The sequence below is a fragment of the Lampetra fluviatilis genome, chromosome 1 (genome assembly GCF_964198595.1).
Source record: "Lampetra fluviatilis chromosome 1, kcLamFluv1.1, whole genome shotgun sequence".
NCBI classification, from domain to species: domain Eukaryota; kingdom Metazoa; phylum Chordata; class Hyperoartia; order Petromyzontiformes; family Petromyzontidae; genus Lampetra; species Lampetra fluviatilis.
Window position 1 is genome coordinate 13,771,762 of NC_136275.1, and position 18,622 is coordinate 13,790,383.

An 18,622-nucleotide genomic window follows, 5' to 3' on the forward strand; every position below is an offset into this window, starting at 1 on the left:
CCAGGTTGCCTTAGTCGTCGGGCTTGTGTAGATGTTCCGAGGGATCGCTGCGCTGCGGGCCACCGCTGCAGGGCATTCCGGCCATGGCCACTGTAGCCGATTCGGGCCGGGTTGATGAGGCCCCGGCTAAGGAGCCCGGGTTGCTGGGATTGTCACGAGATTGTTGGGCGCGCTTGCAAGTGAACGATTCTTCGCTTACCAGAATGAGACTTTGGGCCTCACGTTCCAAACAGTCGGAGGATCGGGCCTTTCTTCGGCTCATAGACGACCTCCTAGAGAGGTGGGATGTCGTCTTACAGAAGTTTTGTATTGTTGTGCCACTGTGTTTGAGGGGAAAACTTATTCGCGACATGCACTAGCGATTGATGCACTTGGGGGAGAAGAAAACTGCGTTGACTTCAAGTAATGATTTCTATTGGCCGGGATTTCAAAACGATGTTCATTTGTATGTTAAGGCCTGTCACGAGTGCGCACGGCGGAAGGCGCCGGCGCAGCCATATCGAGTACCATTGCAGTCGATACGGGTTTCCCGGGTAAACGAGTTTGTTGCCCTTGATATTTTGGGACCGTTCCCCATTGCCCCGCGGGGTCACAAATATTTGCTTGTGGGGGTCGAATACCTCACTCGGTGGCCTATGGCATGGCCGCTAGCGGACCAATCGGCAGGATCGATCGTGGAGGCCTTCCTGCAGGGTTACATTTTTGACAAAGGTGCCCCGGAGCACCTGCTTACTGACCAGGGTAAAACAAAATCTTCCCGCCAATTGAAGGAAGTGTGTGATGCATTGGGTACGAGGAAGATTCAGACATCCCCATACCACCCGCAAACCGACGGGATGGTGGAGCGTCTTCATCGAACATTGACGTCTATGTTGTGCCAACAGGTTAATTCGGCTCAGACAGATTGGGATCTACAAGCGGCCCTGGCCGCTTAAAGATTAGCCCCACATGCCTCAACAGGGTATTCACCCTTCTATTTGATGTATGGTCGTGAACCGGAGGCCCCGGCCCTGGTCAAGCTGGGGGTGGAAATTAAGGGGAAGTCATCAGCGGTGCCTGTCCCCATGCTAGAGGCATTGGACCGTCTAAAGGAGGCTAGGGAGGCCTCACTGGGAAATACGGAACGAAGGCAGGCGGCCAATGAGCGCCTGCACGGCACACAGCCTCCGCGGGAGCCATGGCAAGTGGGAGACAAGGCCTGGTTACATTGTCCGATGGTGCCGGTAGGCACGTCACCGAAATTTCATTGGCCCTGGCAGGGTCCCGTTGAGATTGTGGAAGTTCGCTGGGATCAGAGTGTGAGGATTCGATACGGTCGCAGATTGTGGCATGTTCACCCGTCGCGGTTTAAGAAATATGTGGTACCTTATGATGCGTCATCTCCCATCCCGGAACGGCCTGTATTGGATGTGTCCGACAAGCGTACTGTGGGGCGACGGGAGAACACACCTCAACAGTTTACCCCCCGTGTGTCTGCAGGATTGCCATTTCCGAGTCAGGGGCCACCCCAGGACGCATGCGACCGCATTGGGGTCTCGTCAGGGAATGGCCGGTGCAACGAAGAGAGTCGCACGTTTCGGGCAGGACGCTGCCCCGCGCCCACGGAGAGATGTTACCTGCCCTTGCCCCCTGTTCACCCGAGCCGGGGTGATGGACCGGCTATGGGAACTCGCTCCAGAAGAGTGACTTTTTCATAAACATTGCGTGACACGGACGTTGGTTGCCGTATTCAGGGGGGGATTGTATACATTGTGTTGGGTTGATGTGTATTGCCGCGTGACGCGTTGTGTTTAGCCGGGACGGCTAACTCTTTAAACATGAAGGGGGGGGGGGGGGGGTGATGTAGGGCTTGAGAAACACGCGTCACGCGCGGGGTCGGTATGCGTGCACGTGGCGGACAGTGAGGGCAAATGGGGACACAGGGCGCTGAGCGACTTACTGTTGTTATTGTACTAATTAAGGTAGCGTGATAGTTAAGGGGGCTGCAGGTGGCCGGGGGCAATTGAGGACGCAGGCCAGTGATTGGACAAGAGGTATTGGTGTCTGGAATTGGCGCCGCCATGTCTGCAACAACAACGCCACGTGGCACTGGGGGCTGGGGGCGAGTGGTGTCGCGGGGGATGACCCAATTAATTAAGGGGAATTGGTTCAGGGATAAAGGTGGAGAGCGTGGAGTGAAACGGGGAGTTGGTGCCTGGGACGAGAGACGAACGGACGGAGAGACGGAGCAGCAGATAGAGTATAGCATAGGGTAGCAGTGGATAGAAAGAGTGCAGTATAAGGTAGCAGTGGATAGAGAGAATGCAGTGTACGGTAGCAGTGGATAGAGAGAATACAGTTGTTGTATGTGTTGGATTATGAAATTTTGCTAAAAATAATAAAAATGAATAATTTTACGAAAAATGTGCAAAGCGCATAAATTATGATAATGTGTGTAATTATATGCATAAATTATGCTAATCACGGAGATAATCGTAGTAATTTATGCGGATGCTTGAGATTATGTTAATGTGAGCAGTTGTGATAATTAGGCTTAGCTTCGTTAATCCAGAGTTATATCAATCAGGATAACACGATTATCATTGATTAAACATTTACCGATTATCTTAGTGTGTGTTATGTTATTTTAGGTCTCCAGTTTCATATCTCATCACAGGATACAGTTCTAAGGAATAAGACAGTTTTGCATGGACTTGGAAAGAAGCACTCGAACAGTTGGTGTTAAGCAATTTTAATTCTAAACAAACACATGACACTCTAGTATGCAAAAGCAAGTATACGTCAATAAATTCATGGGCAAGATTATGCAATTAACGAAAATGAATGACTAAAACATTCCTTATTCATGTAATTCGACGGCAGCAACTGCTTTGCACGATCAGTTGATATTGAACGCACCACCTTGAATTGGGAACCCTTTTTGAAACGCAAAGATAACTTTTTTTGAAAGTCTTATTCGTGTGCGTGCTGTGTGTGCGTTGTCCCCTCGTAATATTAACTAAATTTCTTAGAGCCGGGAGTTGTGGTATTAGCTTGTGTGGTGTGGGAGATACAACCAGCTCTTTAGAGGTTCCTCTCGCTTGCGCGTGGCCGCCGCGAGCCCGTGCTGCCTTCCTCTCTCCACTGCGATGATTCCGTTGTCGCTGCTGGACGTCTTGTGGTTCTCACTGGGTTTTGGTCGGTGTGGGTATCAAACACACGGCGCATTCGATGGCGCTCTTTCTCTCTTGGTGGCAGCTCCAGGCTTCTCCACTGCTGGATGATTGTTGGGTCGGCACGATGCTCGCCGTCGCTCTGGACGTCTGGTCTGTTCTCACTGGTCGTTGGTCGGTGTGTGCATCAAACACACGGCGCATGCGTTGGCGCTGTCCTCTTCCTCACAGCCGTTTGATCAGGCTTTCTCCACTGCTTCGCGCTCTCTGCTTTGCTCGCTTGGCGATCTCCGCTCTTCCTGCGGGTTGTTCGCTGGTCGTCACTCTGACGATGAGCGATGCTTCGTTCGTTGCAGGGTGGACGTTGGGTGTCTTTGTTGGCTCGAGAGTGATAGCTGGAATCTCCGTCAGCTTCACTCGCAGCTCGGCGACTCAGGGTAGCGATTCTTCTCAGGTGGTGCAGACATCGGCTTATTGATGCACATCGCTACCCCGTGTTGTATCTATGTCCTGTTTTCCGTTATTAATATTAAGAATAATTAAGAAAAAAAATATTTTTTTTTTATCTATATATTTTTTTTTATCAAATAATGAAAACAACCCACTGCTCCTCACAAGCACACCAGGAATCTGTGAAACGGGGAGGGCCATTAGGCCGGTGGGAGTACGGTCACAGAGAGGTCAGAGACATCCAGATGGACAAAAAGATCGATGGACTAACCTCCCAAGACATCTTGAGATGCACGGAGGGGGTGCAGAGCAGAGAAAAACAACTTTTGCAACTCGCGTTTTCCTTATTCGTTTTCCGTACCGAAAAGTAGAAACTTAACAAAAAGAATTAACCAACAAACAATAGGGGCTTTTTATTAGTAATTTCCTTGTATTCCTCGTATTCACCGTATATATATATTATTTTTGTATTGGATGTTTCTATCTACCTGACCAAAAAAAAAAAATAATAATTACGAATTCCAACAGTTAAGGAAGCGTAAGTGGAAACTTAGTTGCACTTAACCTCAGGACATTAAAATATAACTCAGAATAAACACCAATCCCTGGAGAACTAAAATTGGCGAAACCCTCAAAATAATGATGTAACGAGGATCATTACGAATATTCATTAAACATAGACGAATGATTACCACGATACTAAGACCGAAGGAACCCATAAGAAATATCAAGAATAAACGTAACACACAAGACCACATAAGGTATTGCATACATCTCCTCGACCACCTTTGTCTTCCAGCGGGGTCTGGCCTCTGAATGACCCACGCGGGGCAAGCAAGAAGGGAGCAAAAAGGTCACAAGGGGGGAGTTCGTGCTAACATTCCGAGAACATCTGTTTTATTCTGTTTGTTTTCTCTCACAAGAGACGTGGAGAGAGGAGAGGGTGTTCACGTTTTGAGTTAAGCACAAGCGCACAGAGCGAATAAGCAGTCTGGTTCGAGTCGTGCTCAGTCTCGCAACTCGGCTTACGACGCGGCGTTGCGACGGGGCTCGCAAGGGAGCTGTGGCAGTCGTGCCTCGAGGAGAGATGGGACGACGAGACATCGTTAAGGTGACAGCCTGAGTGCAGTCTGGTTCGAGTCGTGCTCAGTCTCGCAACTCGGCTTGCGACGCGGCGTTGCGACGGGGCTCGCAAGGGAGCTGTGGCAGTCGTGCCTCGAGGAGAGATGGGACGACGAGACATCGTTAAGGTGACAGCCTGAGTGCAGTCTGGTTCGAGTCGTGCTCAGTCTCGCAACTCGGCTTGCGACGCGGCGTTGCGACGGGGCTCGCAAGGGAGCTGTGGCAGTCGTGCCTCGAGGAGAGATGGGACGACGAGACATCGTTAAGGTGACAGCCTGAGTGCAGTCTGGTTCGAGTCGTGCTCAGTCTCGCAACTCGGCTTGCGACGCGGCGTTGCGACGGGGCTCGCAAGGGAGCTGTGGCAGTCGTGCCTCGAGGAGAGATGGGACGACGAGACATCGTTAAGGTGACAGCCTGAGTGCAGTCTGGCTCGAGTCGTGCTCAGTCTCGCAACTCGGCTTGCGACGCGGCGTTGCGACGGGGCTCGCAAGGGAGCTGTGGCAGTCGTGCCTCGAGAAGTGATGGAACGAGGAGGGGTCGTTCGAGTCGCAGAAGTCTGAGTTCAACCTGGGTCGAGGCTGGGTTTCAGCCGTGCTCCGGCTGGCAGAGCGTCGTGAGGGAGCAAACACCGATGCCGATAGCAGGTGTCGCTTCTCGCAGAACGAAGTTAAGTGCGAGTGAAGCTGGCAGCTGCACGAACAAAGGAAGCACGGAGAAGAGAGGGTGACGAGTGACGACAAGCAATCAACCTGTAAAAGGGCGGAAATCGCCAAGCGTCGACCAAGCGAGCATCGAAAAGGACGAGCAGCAGCGGATGAGCAACAAAGGCCATCGTTCATCGCCGGAGCGCTCCAAGCCAGTGAGCGCGCACAGCCGCGTGGTCCAGAGCTCGAGCCAACACCGCCTGAAAGGCGAGTGCCCGTGTGAAGTTGGCAGCGATCAAGGAGAGAGCGACAGCAGCAGCACGACCCGGGCGTCACCGAGCGTCGTGCCAACTCGTCATCTAGCAGTAGAGGGAGAGAGAGCGCAAGAGCAGCACGACTCGGACGTCACAGAGCGTCGTGCCGACTCGTGGAGGAGCTGCGCGCTATCGGACGACGGAATCATCGCGCACCACGACGGCGAGCGTCGTGCAAACTCAATCGAGCAGTGGAGATAGGAAGGCAGCACGGCTCGCTGCGGCCACGCCCAACCCAGAGAGAACCTGGCCGCTGTTTGTATATTCCTCCCACACCACACAAGCTAACGACACAACTCCCGGCTCTAAGAAATTTAATTCATATTACGAGGGGACAACGCACACACAACACGCACACGAATAAGACTTTCAAAAAAATTATCTTTGCGTTTCAAAAAGGGTTGACATTTCAAGGTGGTGCGTTCGATATCAACTGATCGTGCAAAGCAGTTGCTGCAGTCGAGTTACATGAATAAGGAATGTTTTAGTCATTTATTTTCGTTAATTGCATAATCTTGCCCATTAATTTATTGACGTATACTTGCTTTTGCATACTAGAGTGTCATGTGTTTGTTTAGAATTAAAATTGCTTAACACCAAGTCTCGAGTGCTTCTTTCCAAGTCCATGCAAAACTGTCTTATTCCCAAGAACTGTAGCCTGTGATGAGATATGAAACTGGAGACCTAAAATAACATAACACACACTAAGATAATCGGTAAATGTTTAATCAATGATAATCGTGTTATCCTGATTGAGATAACTCTGGATAAACGAAACTAAACTTAATTATCATAACTGCTCACATTAACATAATCGCAAGCATCCGCATAAATTACTACGGTTATCTCCGTGATTATCATAATGTATGCATATAATTACACACATTATCATAATTTATGCATATTAATACACACATTAACATAATTAATGCGATTTGCGCATTTTTCGGAAAATTATTAATTTTTATTATTTTCATCAAAATTTCATAACCCAACACATACAACATAATGGTGGCGTCGTCCGGGATCTCTCGCAGACAGTGTTTTGCATGGATGAAGGAATGAATCACTACGTGTTAACCAGAATATCGTGATCAAACATTGCATTGTGACTGTAAACGGGCGTAAAACAAAAAAAACGCCCTCTGAGGTTAAACTCCAGAATAGCAGGTTGGAACAAAGACAGTGGAATTAAGATAATATCATATCGAACCGATTGCATCCTGTGATAAATGGTGTTAGAGGTACGCACTCTGAATCGGAAAATAACAGAATAGCTCGAGTCAAACTGACTACACTCTGTGAGATAATTGTTTTATATGCACCCTGAAAGGGAATGTCAAAGTAGCTCCTGCCACACTTGAGATGCTAGGATTAAGAATAATATTTGAATGGATTACGGGATACTGGGAACTCGTATTAAAACGTACCGACCGATCTGTTACAAAGCAGGACAGTCAGAGAGACATATGGGAAGGGAGCTGTATCGATAACACTAACTCACTCCGTGGGAAACTAATTGACTGGATAAAATGTAACGAAGGCGAACACGATGCAAAAACTGCAGAGAAGGCAGGACAGGACTCATGCCTTCCCACACAGGCATACAGACAGGGATTGTGGAATGAGGAAAAATTCGGAAAGGAAACGGGAGAGAAATCGTCTCTAATAAACGAGGAAAAATGTCCTCACACCCTCGAAAGGGAGGAGAAATCAGTGCTCGCGACACCAGCGAAACTCACAGACGTTGATCCACAGAATAAATCTGAAAGTAACAGTAAATCACACTCTTGGGTACGTGGACAGAGTCCAGGGATAGATCGCACAAAAGTTATGGATATCGAACAAAACATTCTTGACAAAGGAAATCCCTCACAATTCGGGAGAAGGGATGGAGAGATACAGATGCAAAAAAAAACATGTGGGACTGACAACTTCACAGCTAGAGGGAGGCAAAGTGTTAAAGTATAGTCGGCAGAATATGCTTCACTAAGGGCAGAGGCAAAAACTGCAGGGAAATGGCAACACGAGCGACACAGCCAAGAGCGTTCACACAAAAAATGCACGCCGCTAAAACACGCCCGACACAGCACAGATCAAAGTGACAGATTGCCTGATGATAACTTGTTTCATGATGACGCTGACGGCGATCAACTTTCGGAATACTTATTCAACAGTAAAACCCTTAAATTGATGGACAAAGCTCTCGTCAGAATTCCCGATTTTGACCCACACAATAAGACCATGGATATACACGCACATATCGCAACAGTAGAAGAGGAGGCAATGATTAGAGGGCTGATGAGACGGGATGAAAAAGCGAGTTTATTGAAAAGGAGCTTACATGGAGAATCTATGCCATGGGTAAAGTCGCTACCATATGCCGTTAGAAATGATTTCAAACAACTGAGTCTGGCAGTGATTCGGAAGTTTGGAGAATATTCGACACTCACTGAGGGGTTTTATGCGGTAAAATCGATGACCCAGGGCATGGACCAAGACCCACGTGACTACCTTTTACAATTTAAAAGAGCGTATTACGCAGGCGATGTGAATCGATACCACGAAGGGGATAACATGTTCAAAATTATGTTTTTAAATCCTTGAGCCCAGAGATTACAGAAAGGGTGAGAATGGTTTTGAATCCGGAAACCGCATCCTTACGCCGCATAGAGAGCAAGGCATACATGGCATGGCTATACAGAGCTAAGAATCATAATTCGGATCCAGAACACAGGGAGAGGGATAAGGAACCCAGCCTCTGAGAGAGAAATAAAAATCACCGAGCAATCCCACAATGCAGGGAGGAGCAAACACGCACGCACACATGGCAAAATAACCCAGAGAGAGAGGGGCACGAGAATGAGAGCGGCATAAAGCCGAACATTCAGGAGAATCGCAGAATGTGGAGACCAAGGGCAGAATCATATCAGCACCCCATGCCCCGACATACGCAAGGTCAAAATTACGCACAAGATGGCAAAGTAACAATCCAGGAAAAATTTGGCACCCAAATGGGAGAAACACTGGGCCAAAAATGTACGAGAATCGCAGGGGGAGGTTCAGAGCAGAACCATATCAACTCCCCATGCCACGACACACACAAGGTCAAAATTACACACAAAGATGGCGAGATAACCATCTAGCGGGAAGGTGGTACATCGACTGCGGAGGTACGGAGGCGAACACTCAGGAGAATGGCAGAATGTGGAGACCAAAGGCAGAATCATATCAACACCCCATGCCACGACATACGCAAGGTCAAAATTACGCACAAAGATGGCAAAGTAACAATCCAGGAAAAATTTGGCACCCAAATGGGAGAAACACTGGGCCAAAAATGTACGAGAATCGCAAGAGGGAGAGGTTCAGAGCAGAACCATATCAACAGCCCATGCCACGACACACGCAAGGTCAAAATTACGCACAAAGATGGCAAAGTAACAATCCAAAAAAAATTTGGCACCCAAATGGGAGAAACACTGGGCCAAAATGTACGAGAATCGCAAGAGGGAGAGGTTCAGAGCAGAACCATATCAACACCCCATGCCACGACACACGCAAGGTCAAAATTACGCACAAAGATGGCAAAATAACAATCCAGAAGAAATTTGGCACCCAAATGGGAGAAACACTGGGCCAAAAATGTACGAGAATCGCAAGAGGGAGAGGTTCAGAGCAGAACCATATCAACACCCCATGCCACGACACACGCAAGGTCAAAATTACACACAAAGATGGCGAGATAACCATCTAGCGGGAAGGTGGTACACAGACTGCGGAGGTATGGAGGCGAACATTCAGGAGAATCGCAGGATGGGAGGTCAAACAGAGTCGGTCCAATTCCGACCAATTTCTCCACCGGCTATACCAGGAGGGAATAGAGGAATAACACAGAATGCGGTTCAAATACATGATGAACCACCCACAGTGATTGAGAGCGAGCGGCCAATACGCGCCCCAACCGCTGAGTGGAAACTAAATCCGGGGTTCATTGGGAAATGCAAGCAGGCTGCAAGTGACAGGGCGGACAGATACCGCCACGACCGGGAAACATTAAATGCATACGATGCGGTAGGAAACACGAGCAGTGCTCCCGTAAATGACGCGCAGATCGAATACAAGGACAGGGCTGCATTGAAGCGTGATCGGACGGTAGATAACAGACAGATAGGAAAACTGGATCGCCCGGAAAAAGGTAAAGCCACCCTGAACGTTGCAAGAGAGAGCGATAATGGTGCAGGGAGAGGGAACACAGAGACCCACCCTGGGAAGTGCAGGCGTGAGCCTCTGAATGGAAAATATCCAAATGAAACAAAAATTAATGTGGATCGGAGTGCTGAAATGGAGACGAATGTTCATGACGTATCCCACTCGTAAAAACTAAAAGGGCAACATTACGAGGCACGGAATTAAATCGACACGCTGACTCGGAAAATGTGCATGTAATCGCAGAGAGAGCGAATGCCATTGATAACGGAGTACAGAAGTTGGTTGTGTACGCAAATTCTGATTATGTGCAGCACAATTTTACACCACACACTCCCACGACGCGAGAGAGTGAGAGAGGAAAGTACAAAAACGAACCTGAAAACCGTGATCGAATGATCAAAGTGATAAGTGGTAAACCAGACACTCGGAGCTTGAAAAAAACTATGGCCAGGAGGTAACATGAGGAAGATAACGCAGAAATGCGTCCGAAACCGCTACCTAGCGTTTCCCATGATTTAACAAAAACAAAAAAATTAATATCCGCCGTAGTTATGATGGATGAGAACCGATGTAACTTGTGGTATCGATGTTTAACGTTTTGTTGTATTTTCCTTGCTTATTTCAAATGTAGCCATGTTAAGATTGTGATACGTACGCACGCGTGGTAAGGAATAACCGCCGAGAGTGAGGGCGGCTGATGGGTTTATAACGAAAAAAAGGGGCATTTACTTTGTTTAAAAATTCGCCAGTGGCCGAATCAACCACTGATAATTTTTAAAAGGGCGGATTGTTGTATCTATGCCCTGTTTTCCGTTATTAATATTGAGAATAAGCAAGAAAAAAAAAATTGGTTTTTTTTATCTATATATTTTTTTTTTTATCAAATAATGAAAACAACCCACTGCTCCTCACAAGCACACCAGGAATCTGTGAAACAGGGAGGGCCATTAGGCCGGTGGGAGTTCGGTCACAGAGAGGTCAGAGACATCCAGATGGACAAAAAGATCGATGGACTAACCTCCCAAGACATCTTGAGATGCACGGAGGGGGTGCAGAGCAGAGAAAAACAACTTTTGCAACTCGCGTTTTCCTTATACGTTTTCCATACCGAAAAGTAGAAACTTAACAAAAAGAATTAACCAACAAACAATAGGGGCTTTTTATTAGTAATTCTCTTGTATTCCTCGTATTCACCGTATATATATATTATTTTTGTATTGGATGTTTCTATCTACCTGACCAAAAAAAATAATAATTACGAATTCCAACAGTTAAGGAAGCGTAAGTGGAAACTTAGTTGCACTTAACCTCAGGACATTAAAATATAACTCAGAATAAACACCAATCCCTGGAGAACTAAAATTGGCGAAACCCTCAAAATAATGATGTAACGAGGATCATTAAGAATATTCATTAAACATAGACGAATGATTACCACGATACTAAGACCGAAGGAACCCATAAGAAATATCAGGAATAAACGTAACACACAATTCCACGTAAGGTATTGCATACATCTCCTCGACCACCTTTGTCTTCCAGCGGGGTCTGGCTTCTGAATGACCCACGCGGGGCAAGTAAGAAGGGAGCAAAAAGGTCACAAGGGGGGAGTTCGTGCTAACATTCCGAGAACATCTGTTTTTTTCTGTTTGTTTTCTCTCACAAGAGACGTGGAGAGAGGAGAGGGTGTTCACGTTTTGAGTTAAGCACAAGCGCACATGGGCGAATAAGCAGTCTGGTTCGAGTCGTGCTCAGTCTCGCAACTCGGCTTGCGACGCGGCGTTGCGACGGGGCTCGCAAGGGAGCTGTGGCAGTCGTGCCTCGAGGAGAGATGGGACGACGAGACATCGTTAAGGTGACAGCCTGAGTGCAGTCTGGTTCGAGTCGTGCTCAGTCTCGCAACTCGGCTTGCGACGCGGCGTTGCGACGGGGCTCGCAAGGGAGCTGTGGCAGTCGTGCCTCGAGGAGAGATGGGACGACGAGACATCGTTAAGGTGACAGCCTGAGTGCAGTCTGGTTCGAGTCGTGCTCAGTCTCGCAACTCGGCTTGCGACGCGGCGTTGCGACGGGGCTCGCAAGGGAGCTGTGGCAGTCGTGCCTCGAGGAGAGATGGGACGACGAGACATCGTTAAGGTGACAGCCTGAGTGCAGTCTGGTTCGAGTCGTGCTCAGTCTCGCAACTCGGCTTGCGACGCGGCGTTGCGACGGGGCTCGCAAGGGAGCTGTGGCAGTCGTGCCTCGAGGAGAGATGGGACGACGAGACATCGTTAAGGTGACAGCCTGAGTGCAGTCTGGCTCGAGTCGTGCTCAGTCTCGCAACTCGGCTTGCGACGCGGCGTTGCGACGGGGCTCGCAAGGGAGCTGTGGCAGTCGTGCCTCGAGGAGAGATGGGATGACGAGACATCGTTAAGGTGACAGCCTGAGTGCAGTCTGGTTCAAGTCGCGCTCAGTCTCGCGACTTGGCTTGCGATGCAGCGTTGCGACGGGACTCGCAAGGGAGCTGGGGCGCGTCGTGCCTCGAGAAGTGATGGAACGAGGAGGGGTCGTTCGAGTCGCAGAAGTCTGAGTTCAACCTGGGTCGAGGCTGGGTTTCAGCCGTGCTCCGGCTGGCGGAGCGTCGTGAGGGAGCAAACACCGATGCCGATAGCAGGTGTCGCTTCTCGCAGAACGAAGTTAATTGCGAGTAAAGCTGGCAGCTGCACGAACAAAGGAAGCACGGAGAAGAGAGGGTGACGAGTGACGACAAGCAATCAACCTGTAAAAGGGCGGAAATCGCCAAGCGTCGACCAAGCGAGCATCGAAAAGGACGAGCAGCAGCGGATGAGCAATAAAGGCCATCGTTCATCGCCGGAGCGCTCCAAGCCAGTGAGCGCGCACAGCCGCGTGGTCCAGAGCTCGAGCCAACATCGCCTGAAAGGCGAGTGCCCGTGTGAAGTTGGCAGCGATCAAGGAGAGAGCGACAGCAGCAGCACGACCCGGGCGTCACCGAGCGTCGTGCCAACTCGTCATCTAGCAGTAGAGGGAAAGAGAGCGCAAGAGCAGCACGACCCGGGCGTCACCGAGCGTCGTGCCAACTCGTCATCTAGCAGTAGAGGGAGAGAGAGCGCAAGAGCAGCACGACTCGGACGTCACCGAGCGTCGTGCTGACTCGTGGAGGAGCTGCGCGCTATCCGACGACGGAATCATCGCGCACCACGACGGCGAGCGTCGTGCAAACTCAATCGAGCAGTGGTGAGAGGAAGGCAGCACGGCTCGCTGCGGCCACGCCCAACCCAGAGAGAACCTGGCCGCTGTTTGTATATTCCTCCCACACCACACAAGCTAACGACACAACTCCCGGCTCTAAGAAATTTAATTAATATTACGAGGGGACAACGCACACACAACACGCACACGAATAAGACTTTCAAAAAAAATTATCTTTGCGTTTCAAAAAGGGTTGCCATTTCAAGGTGGTGCGTTCAATATCAACTGATCGTTTCAAACCAGTTGCTGCCGTCAAGTTACATGAATAAGGAATGTTTTAGTCATTTATTTTCGTTAATTACATAATCTTGCCCATGAATTTATTGACGTATACTTGCTTTTGCATACTAGAGTGTCATGTATTTGTTTAGAATTAAAATTGCTTAACACCAAGTCTCGAGTGCTTCTTTCCAAGTCCATGCAAAACTGTTTTATTCCCAAGAACTGTAGCCTGTGATTAGATATGAAACTGGAGACCTAAAATAACATAACACACACTAAGATAATCGGTAAATGTTTAATCAATGATAATCGTGTTATCCTGATTGATATAACTCTGGATAAACGAAACTAAACTTAATTATCATAACTGCTCACATTAACATAATCGCAAGCATCCGCATAAATAACTACGATTATCTCCGTGATTATCATAATTTATGCATACAATTACGCACATTACCATAATTTATGCATATTAATACACACATTAACATAATGCGATTTGTGCATTTTTTCGGATAATTATTAATTTTTATTATTTTCATCAAAATTTCATAACCCAACACATACAACACCCGCGAACATCGTCATTTCGGATGACGGAAGAGCTTCTTCATTGGCGGCGACGAGAGGAGATGGAGGCCGAAGCCCCGTGGAGATCTGTGATGGGGCCGAAGCCCTAAAGATCTCTGTTGAATGGATTTTTCCTCGGCTTATATCGGGAAAATCCACTCAGTTTTCCCGATATGTTCAAAGGCCGTGTCATATATCTTCCTGTGGGGGTGAACACATCTGCATCCGTGTGTGTCGTGTGTCGTGTGCGTGTTTATTAGTAAAGACACAGTTCTGTAATCATTCTGGAAGGAGGGGTGGGGAATGTTATTTGCTCGCGTGTGCAAATCTTGCTGTCCGTGCTGCGGGGAGACAAAGACGGCTGTGCTCCGTCGTCGGAGCACCCTGCGCGTGTTTAACTCAAAAACGTGAACACCCTCTCCTCTCTCCGCGTCTCTTGCGAGAGAAAACAAACAGAAAAAAAACAGATGTTCTCGGGATGTCAGCACAAACTCCCCCCTTGTGACCTTTTGGCTCTCTCCTTGCTTGCCCTGCGTGGTTCATCCCGAGGCCAGACCCCGCTGGAAGACAAAGGTGGTCGAGGAGATTTATGCAATACCTTATGTGGTCCTGTGTGTTACATTTCTCTTGATATTTCTTATGAGTTCCTTCGGTCTTAGTATCGTGGTTATCATTCGTCTATGTTTCATGAATATTCGTAATGATCCTCGTTACATCATTATTTTGGGGGCTTCGCCAAGTTTAGTTCTCCAGAGATTGGTGTTTTATTCTGAGTTATATTTTAATGTCCTGAGGTTAAGTGTAACTATGTTTCCACTTAAGCTTTCTGGAATTCGTACTCTTTAGTTTTTAGGAAGGTCATGTAGATAGGAAACATATAATTCTAAATAATATGTATGCGGTGAATACGAGTAATATAAGGGAATTACTAATAAAAAGCCCCTATTGTTTGTTGGTTAATTCTTTTTGTTAAGTTTCTACTTTTCGGTAAGGAAAACGTTAAGAAAAACGCGAGTTGCAACCGTTATTATCCTTTACTCTGCACCTTATCTGTACATCTCCAGATGTCTTGGGAGGTTAGTCCATCGATCTTTTTGTCCATCTGGATGTCTATGACCTCTCTGTGACCGAATTCTTATCGTTTTAATGGCCCTCCATGTTTCATAGATTCCTGGTATAGCCGGTGGAGAAGTGGGTTGTTTTCATTATTTAAAAAAAAATATATAGATATAATAATAAAAAAATATATATATAATTTTTTTTTGAATTGTTCTTAAATAAAAAAAAGGGTATAGACACAACACAGTATAGAGTAGCAGTGGATGGAGCGAGTACAGCGTAGGATAGCAGCGGAGTAACGGACCTTGGTGGAGAGAGAGATGACGGAGAGTTACGACGGAGTGGGACGACAGAGTTAACAAAGAGCAGCCGAGCTGGAGAGTGAGAGAGAGCAGAGAGGAGGATCGCTGGAGGAGCAGAAGGAGAGCGAGCGAAGCCAGCGGAGCGGAGCGAGCGAGCGGAGGGACATTGAGTGATGTGGACGGAAGAGATGTGGAACTATATGAGTTAATAAAGAACCAAAGAAAGACAAAGAAGCGGTCGCGTCAGTACGAGTCCTACATTTGTATTTCTGTTAATTTCAATGGGTTCTAGAATTAGTCTTGGCCAGTACAGCGATACATTGACTCTTGTCCACTTGACTTTCGTCGCTTCGCTCTTTCGGCCGTTTTCAATTATAACCACATTTCAAATTTCATCCACGTGCTTTCTTTCGTCCCATTTCATCTAACCTTTCACGACGTTCGCACCACGTACCATCTTTTTCGTTCAGTCTTTGAATAGAAGTCGTTCAGTGAGCATCTCTTATATTTGTGTTTATTCGTATATTAATACTGTACTTATTTATGTGATTATAGTGTAAACAATTCATAGTTATCTTCTTGGTTCTTTCGGTAAAGTCACGTAGAAGGGAAGTAATAAAATAATAAAAATAAAACATAATAAAACAATTCTCACGACGTTTCGGCCACAACGCAAGCAGCCATCCTCAGGCGAAGAATGAAACACCCCAAGCTTGGAGCGTATATTTAAGCTGGGTTAGAGGGGGGGGAGGTGGGAAGAAGAGCGCCTAAACAAAATAATTTGCATATCAAGAGGAATTCAGCATATGGAAAATGCGTAGGAGGTGGGCGGGGGGGGTTCCAAATCAATACTATGCCCGTGCATTATGCAGGATTAGCAGCATCAAAGGGGGGGGGGAAGGGGGGGAGCATTAACAAAGGAAAGGAATGTTAATAGTATGTAGCTGTAGTTACTAAACAACCACGTAAAAAACTACAGTATAAACTGCATGACAAACTAAAGTATAAACTACATAGCATCATCAGTAAACTTACTATACTCTACAATAAGCTGAGTTACTAACAGTAAGTAATACATGAAAAATTCTACGTTGTAAAAAATTATGTAATATGCTTCCATCTAAACTTTATTCTCTTACATCACACGCGTCTATACCGTACTATATACTTCCATAGGCAAAACCAACATTAAATTACATACTGTATTGCTATAAACCACCCTATACCTTATACATTTTTAATATAACACTATGTATTATTCTACCCACCCTAATGTGTATCAAAATGGTTTATTACGTCCTTCCAGTGATTGCTAAGCCAGAATCCATCTTCTCGGTTAAAATTGTCTCTGTGTTTGTAAATGTGGATCGCCTCATGTACGAATCTCTCATGATAGCCAGATGGCTTGCAGAGAACCTCTGTCTTGGAGAAGTCAATGTCATGTGAGCCCACTGAGTTGTAACAGTGATCTGCCACGGCTGAGGTGTTTGTCCTACAGTGTTTCAGGTCAGCTTTATGTTCACGGATGCGGTCCGAGACATGTCGTTTGGTTTCCCCAATGTAACTGCTACCACAGAGGCAACTTAGTTTGTAGACACCAGGGTACTGTATGTCTGGAACCACATCTTTTACAGACGGTACCAGATCACGGATTTTATGTACTGTGTTGAATCGGACCTGGATCTTGTGTTTAATCAGGATTTTGGAGATCTTTTTTGTGACCCCAGCAATGTAGGGTAAGGTGATGGTCTTGAAAGGCTCCTCAACAGGATCCTTCTTGGTGGTTGGAGTGATGGCTTTGCGGATTGTGTAGTCGGAGTAACCATTAGCCTTAAGAGCTTGGCGTACGTGTTTGAGTTCACTGGAAATGTGTTCATGGTCGGAGATGCATTGGGCTCTATGATATAGAGTCTTGATGAGGGAATTCTTCTGGGATGGATGGTGGTGGGAATCCGGTTTTAGATAAGCATCCGTGTGGGTGGCTTTCCTGTAGACAGAGTGGCTCATTGAACCATCAGGTCTCCTTTTGATTAGGACATCCAAAAAGGGTAGCTTGCCATCATTTTCGACTTCCATGGTGAATCTGATGGCTGGGTGTATGGAATTGATATGGTCGAGAAATTGGTCTAGAGCAGGCCGGCCATGTGGCCAGATGACAAAAGTGTCGTCTACGTACCTCTTCCATAAGGTCGGGCGTAGAGTGGCAGTCTGGATGGCGTCCGTCTCAAATTTCTCCATGAAGATGTTGGCTACAACCGGAGATAAGGGGGAGCCCATTGGGGTGCCCTCAATTTGCTTGTAGAAGGTTCCATTCCAGGTGAAGTATGTATTGGTTAAGCAGTGTCTCACCAGGGGGGGTACCCCAGCATTCAGTCCTTGATGAACCAAGTCTTCAATGATTGCGATGGTGTCAGGCACAGGCACCTTGGTGAACAAGGAAACCACATCAAAACTGACAAGCAGGTCGTCTGGGGACAGGGCAATCCCCTTGATTGTTGATACCAGGTCAGTAGAGTTTAGTACTGCAGAGGTGGTTTTTCCAGTGAAAGGCCGTAGGATTTCGGACAAAAAACGAGCCAGTTTGTAAGTCGGGGAGTTGATAGTAGAGACAATGGGACGAAGAGGTGTATCTTCTTTATGTATCTTTGGCAAGCCGTACAATCTTGGTGGCCTGGCTGCAGAAGGTTTCAACGAGAACTGTTTGGTCTGATCAATTAATGCGGTTGAAGCAGAAATGATGTTGTTGGTTTTGGAGACGAGGCTGTTGGTGGGGTCTCTTTTTATTTTTGTATAGCTGCCATCGGTGAGTAGTTCTTGAATTTTGTTGTTGTATTCTATTTTGTCCATGATGACAGTGGCATTGCCTTTGTCGGCTGAGAGGATGACAATGTCATCCCTCTTTTTTAATTGAGCTAATTCAAAACGCTCATCTTTGCTGATGTTGCTAGCTGGCATCTTAGCGTTTTTGAGGGTTACAGAGATTTCCGATCTTGCTACGTCTGCAGCGATGTGACTCAAGCCCTTGAGAGCTACATCTACTCGAGCAATTATATCATTAACTGGTATGTGTCTAGGTGTGACTGCAAAGTTTAGTCCTTTAGCTAAAACGGATTTCAAACCTTCAGAAATAGGACTGTTACTGCGATTAATTACGACTTTGTTAACATCTAGCTTTTCAATGTGTGGGTCCGGTTTCTTGTTTGAGAGGCGGTTGAATTTGGAAATCAAGTTGTCCTTACATTTAGTCGACATAGCGGCAGCTGAAGAGGCAGTCATTTTTTCCACATGTTCCCAATCCGATGTGGACATTGTTGCACTCAAGGATA

General features: G+C 47.1%; 1 protein-coding gene across 1 annotated transcript in view; it reads right to left on the bottom strand.

The window, feature by feature from the left end:
• Positions 1-498, bottom strand: part of LOC144936520 (voltage-gated delayed rectifier potassium channel KCNH8-like) — a 62,173-nt gene extending 61,675 nt beyond the window's left edge. Inside the window, exon 1 of the mRNA XM_078863687.1 lies at positions 465-498. Coding sequence (XP_078719813.1) covers positions 465-498 — 34 coding nt within the window. The remainder of the gene's footprint in view (positions 1-464) is intronic.
• Positions 499-18,622: the final 18,124 nt, after the last annotated feature.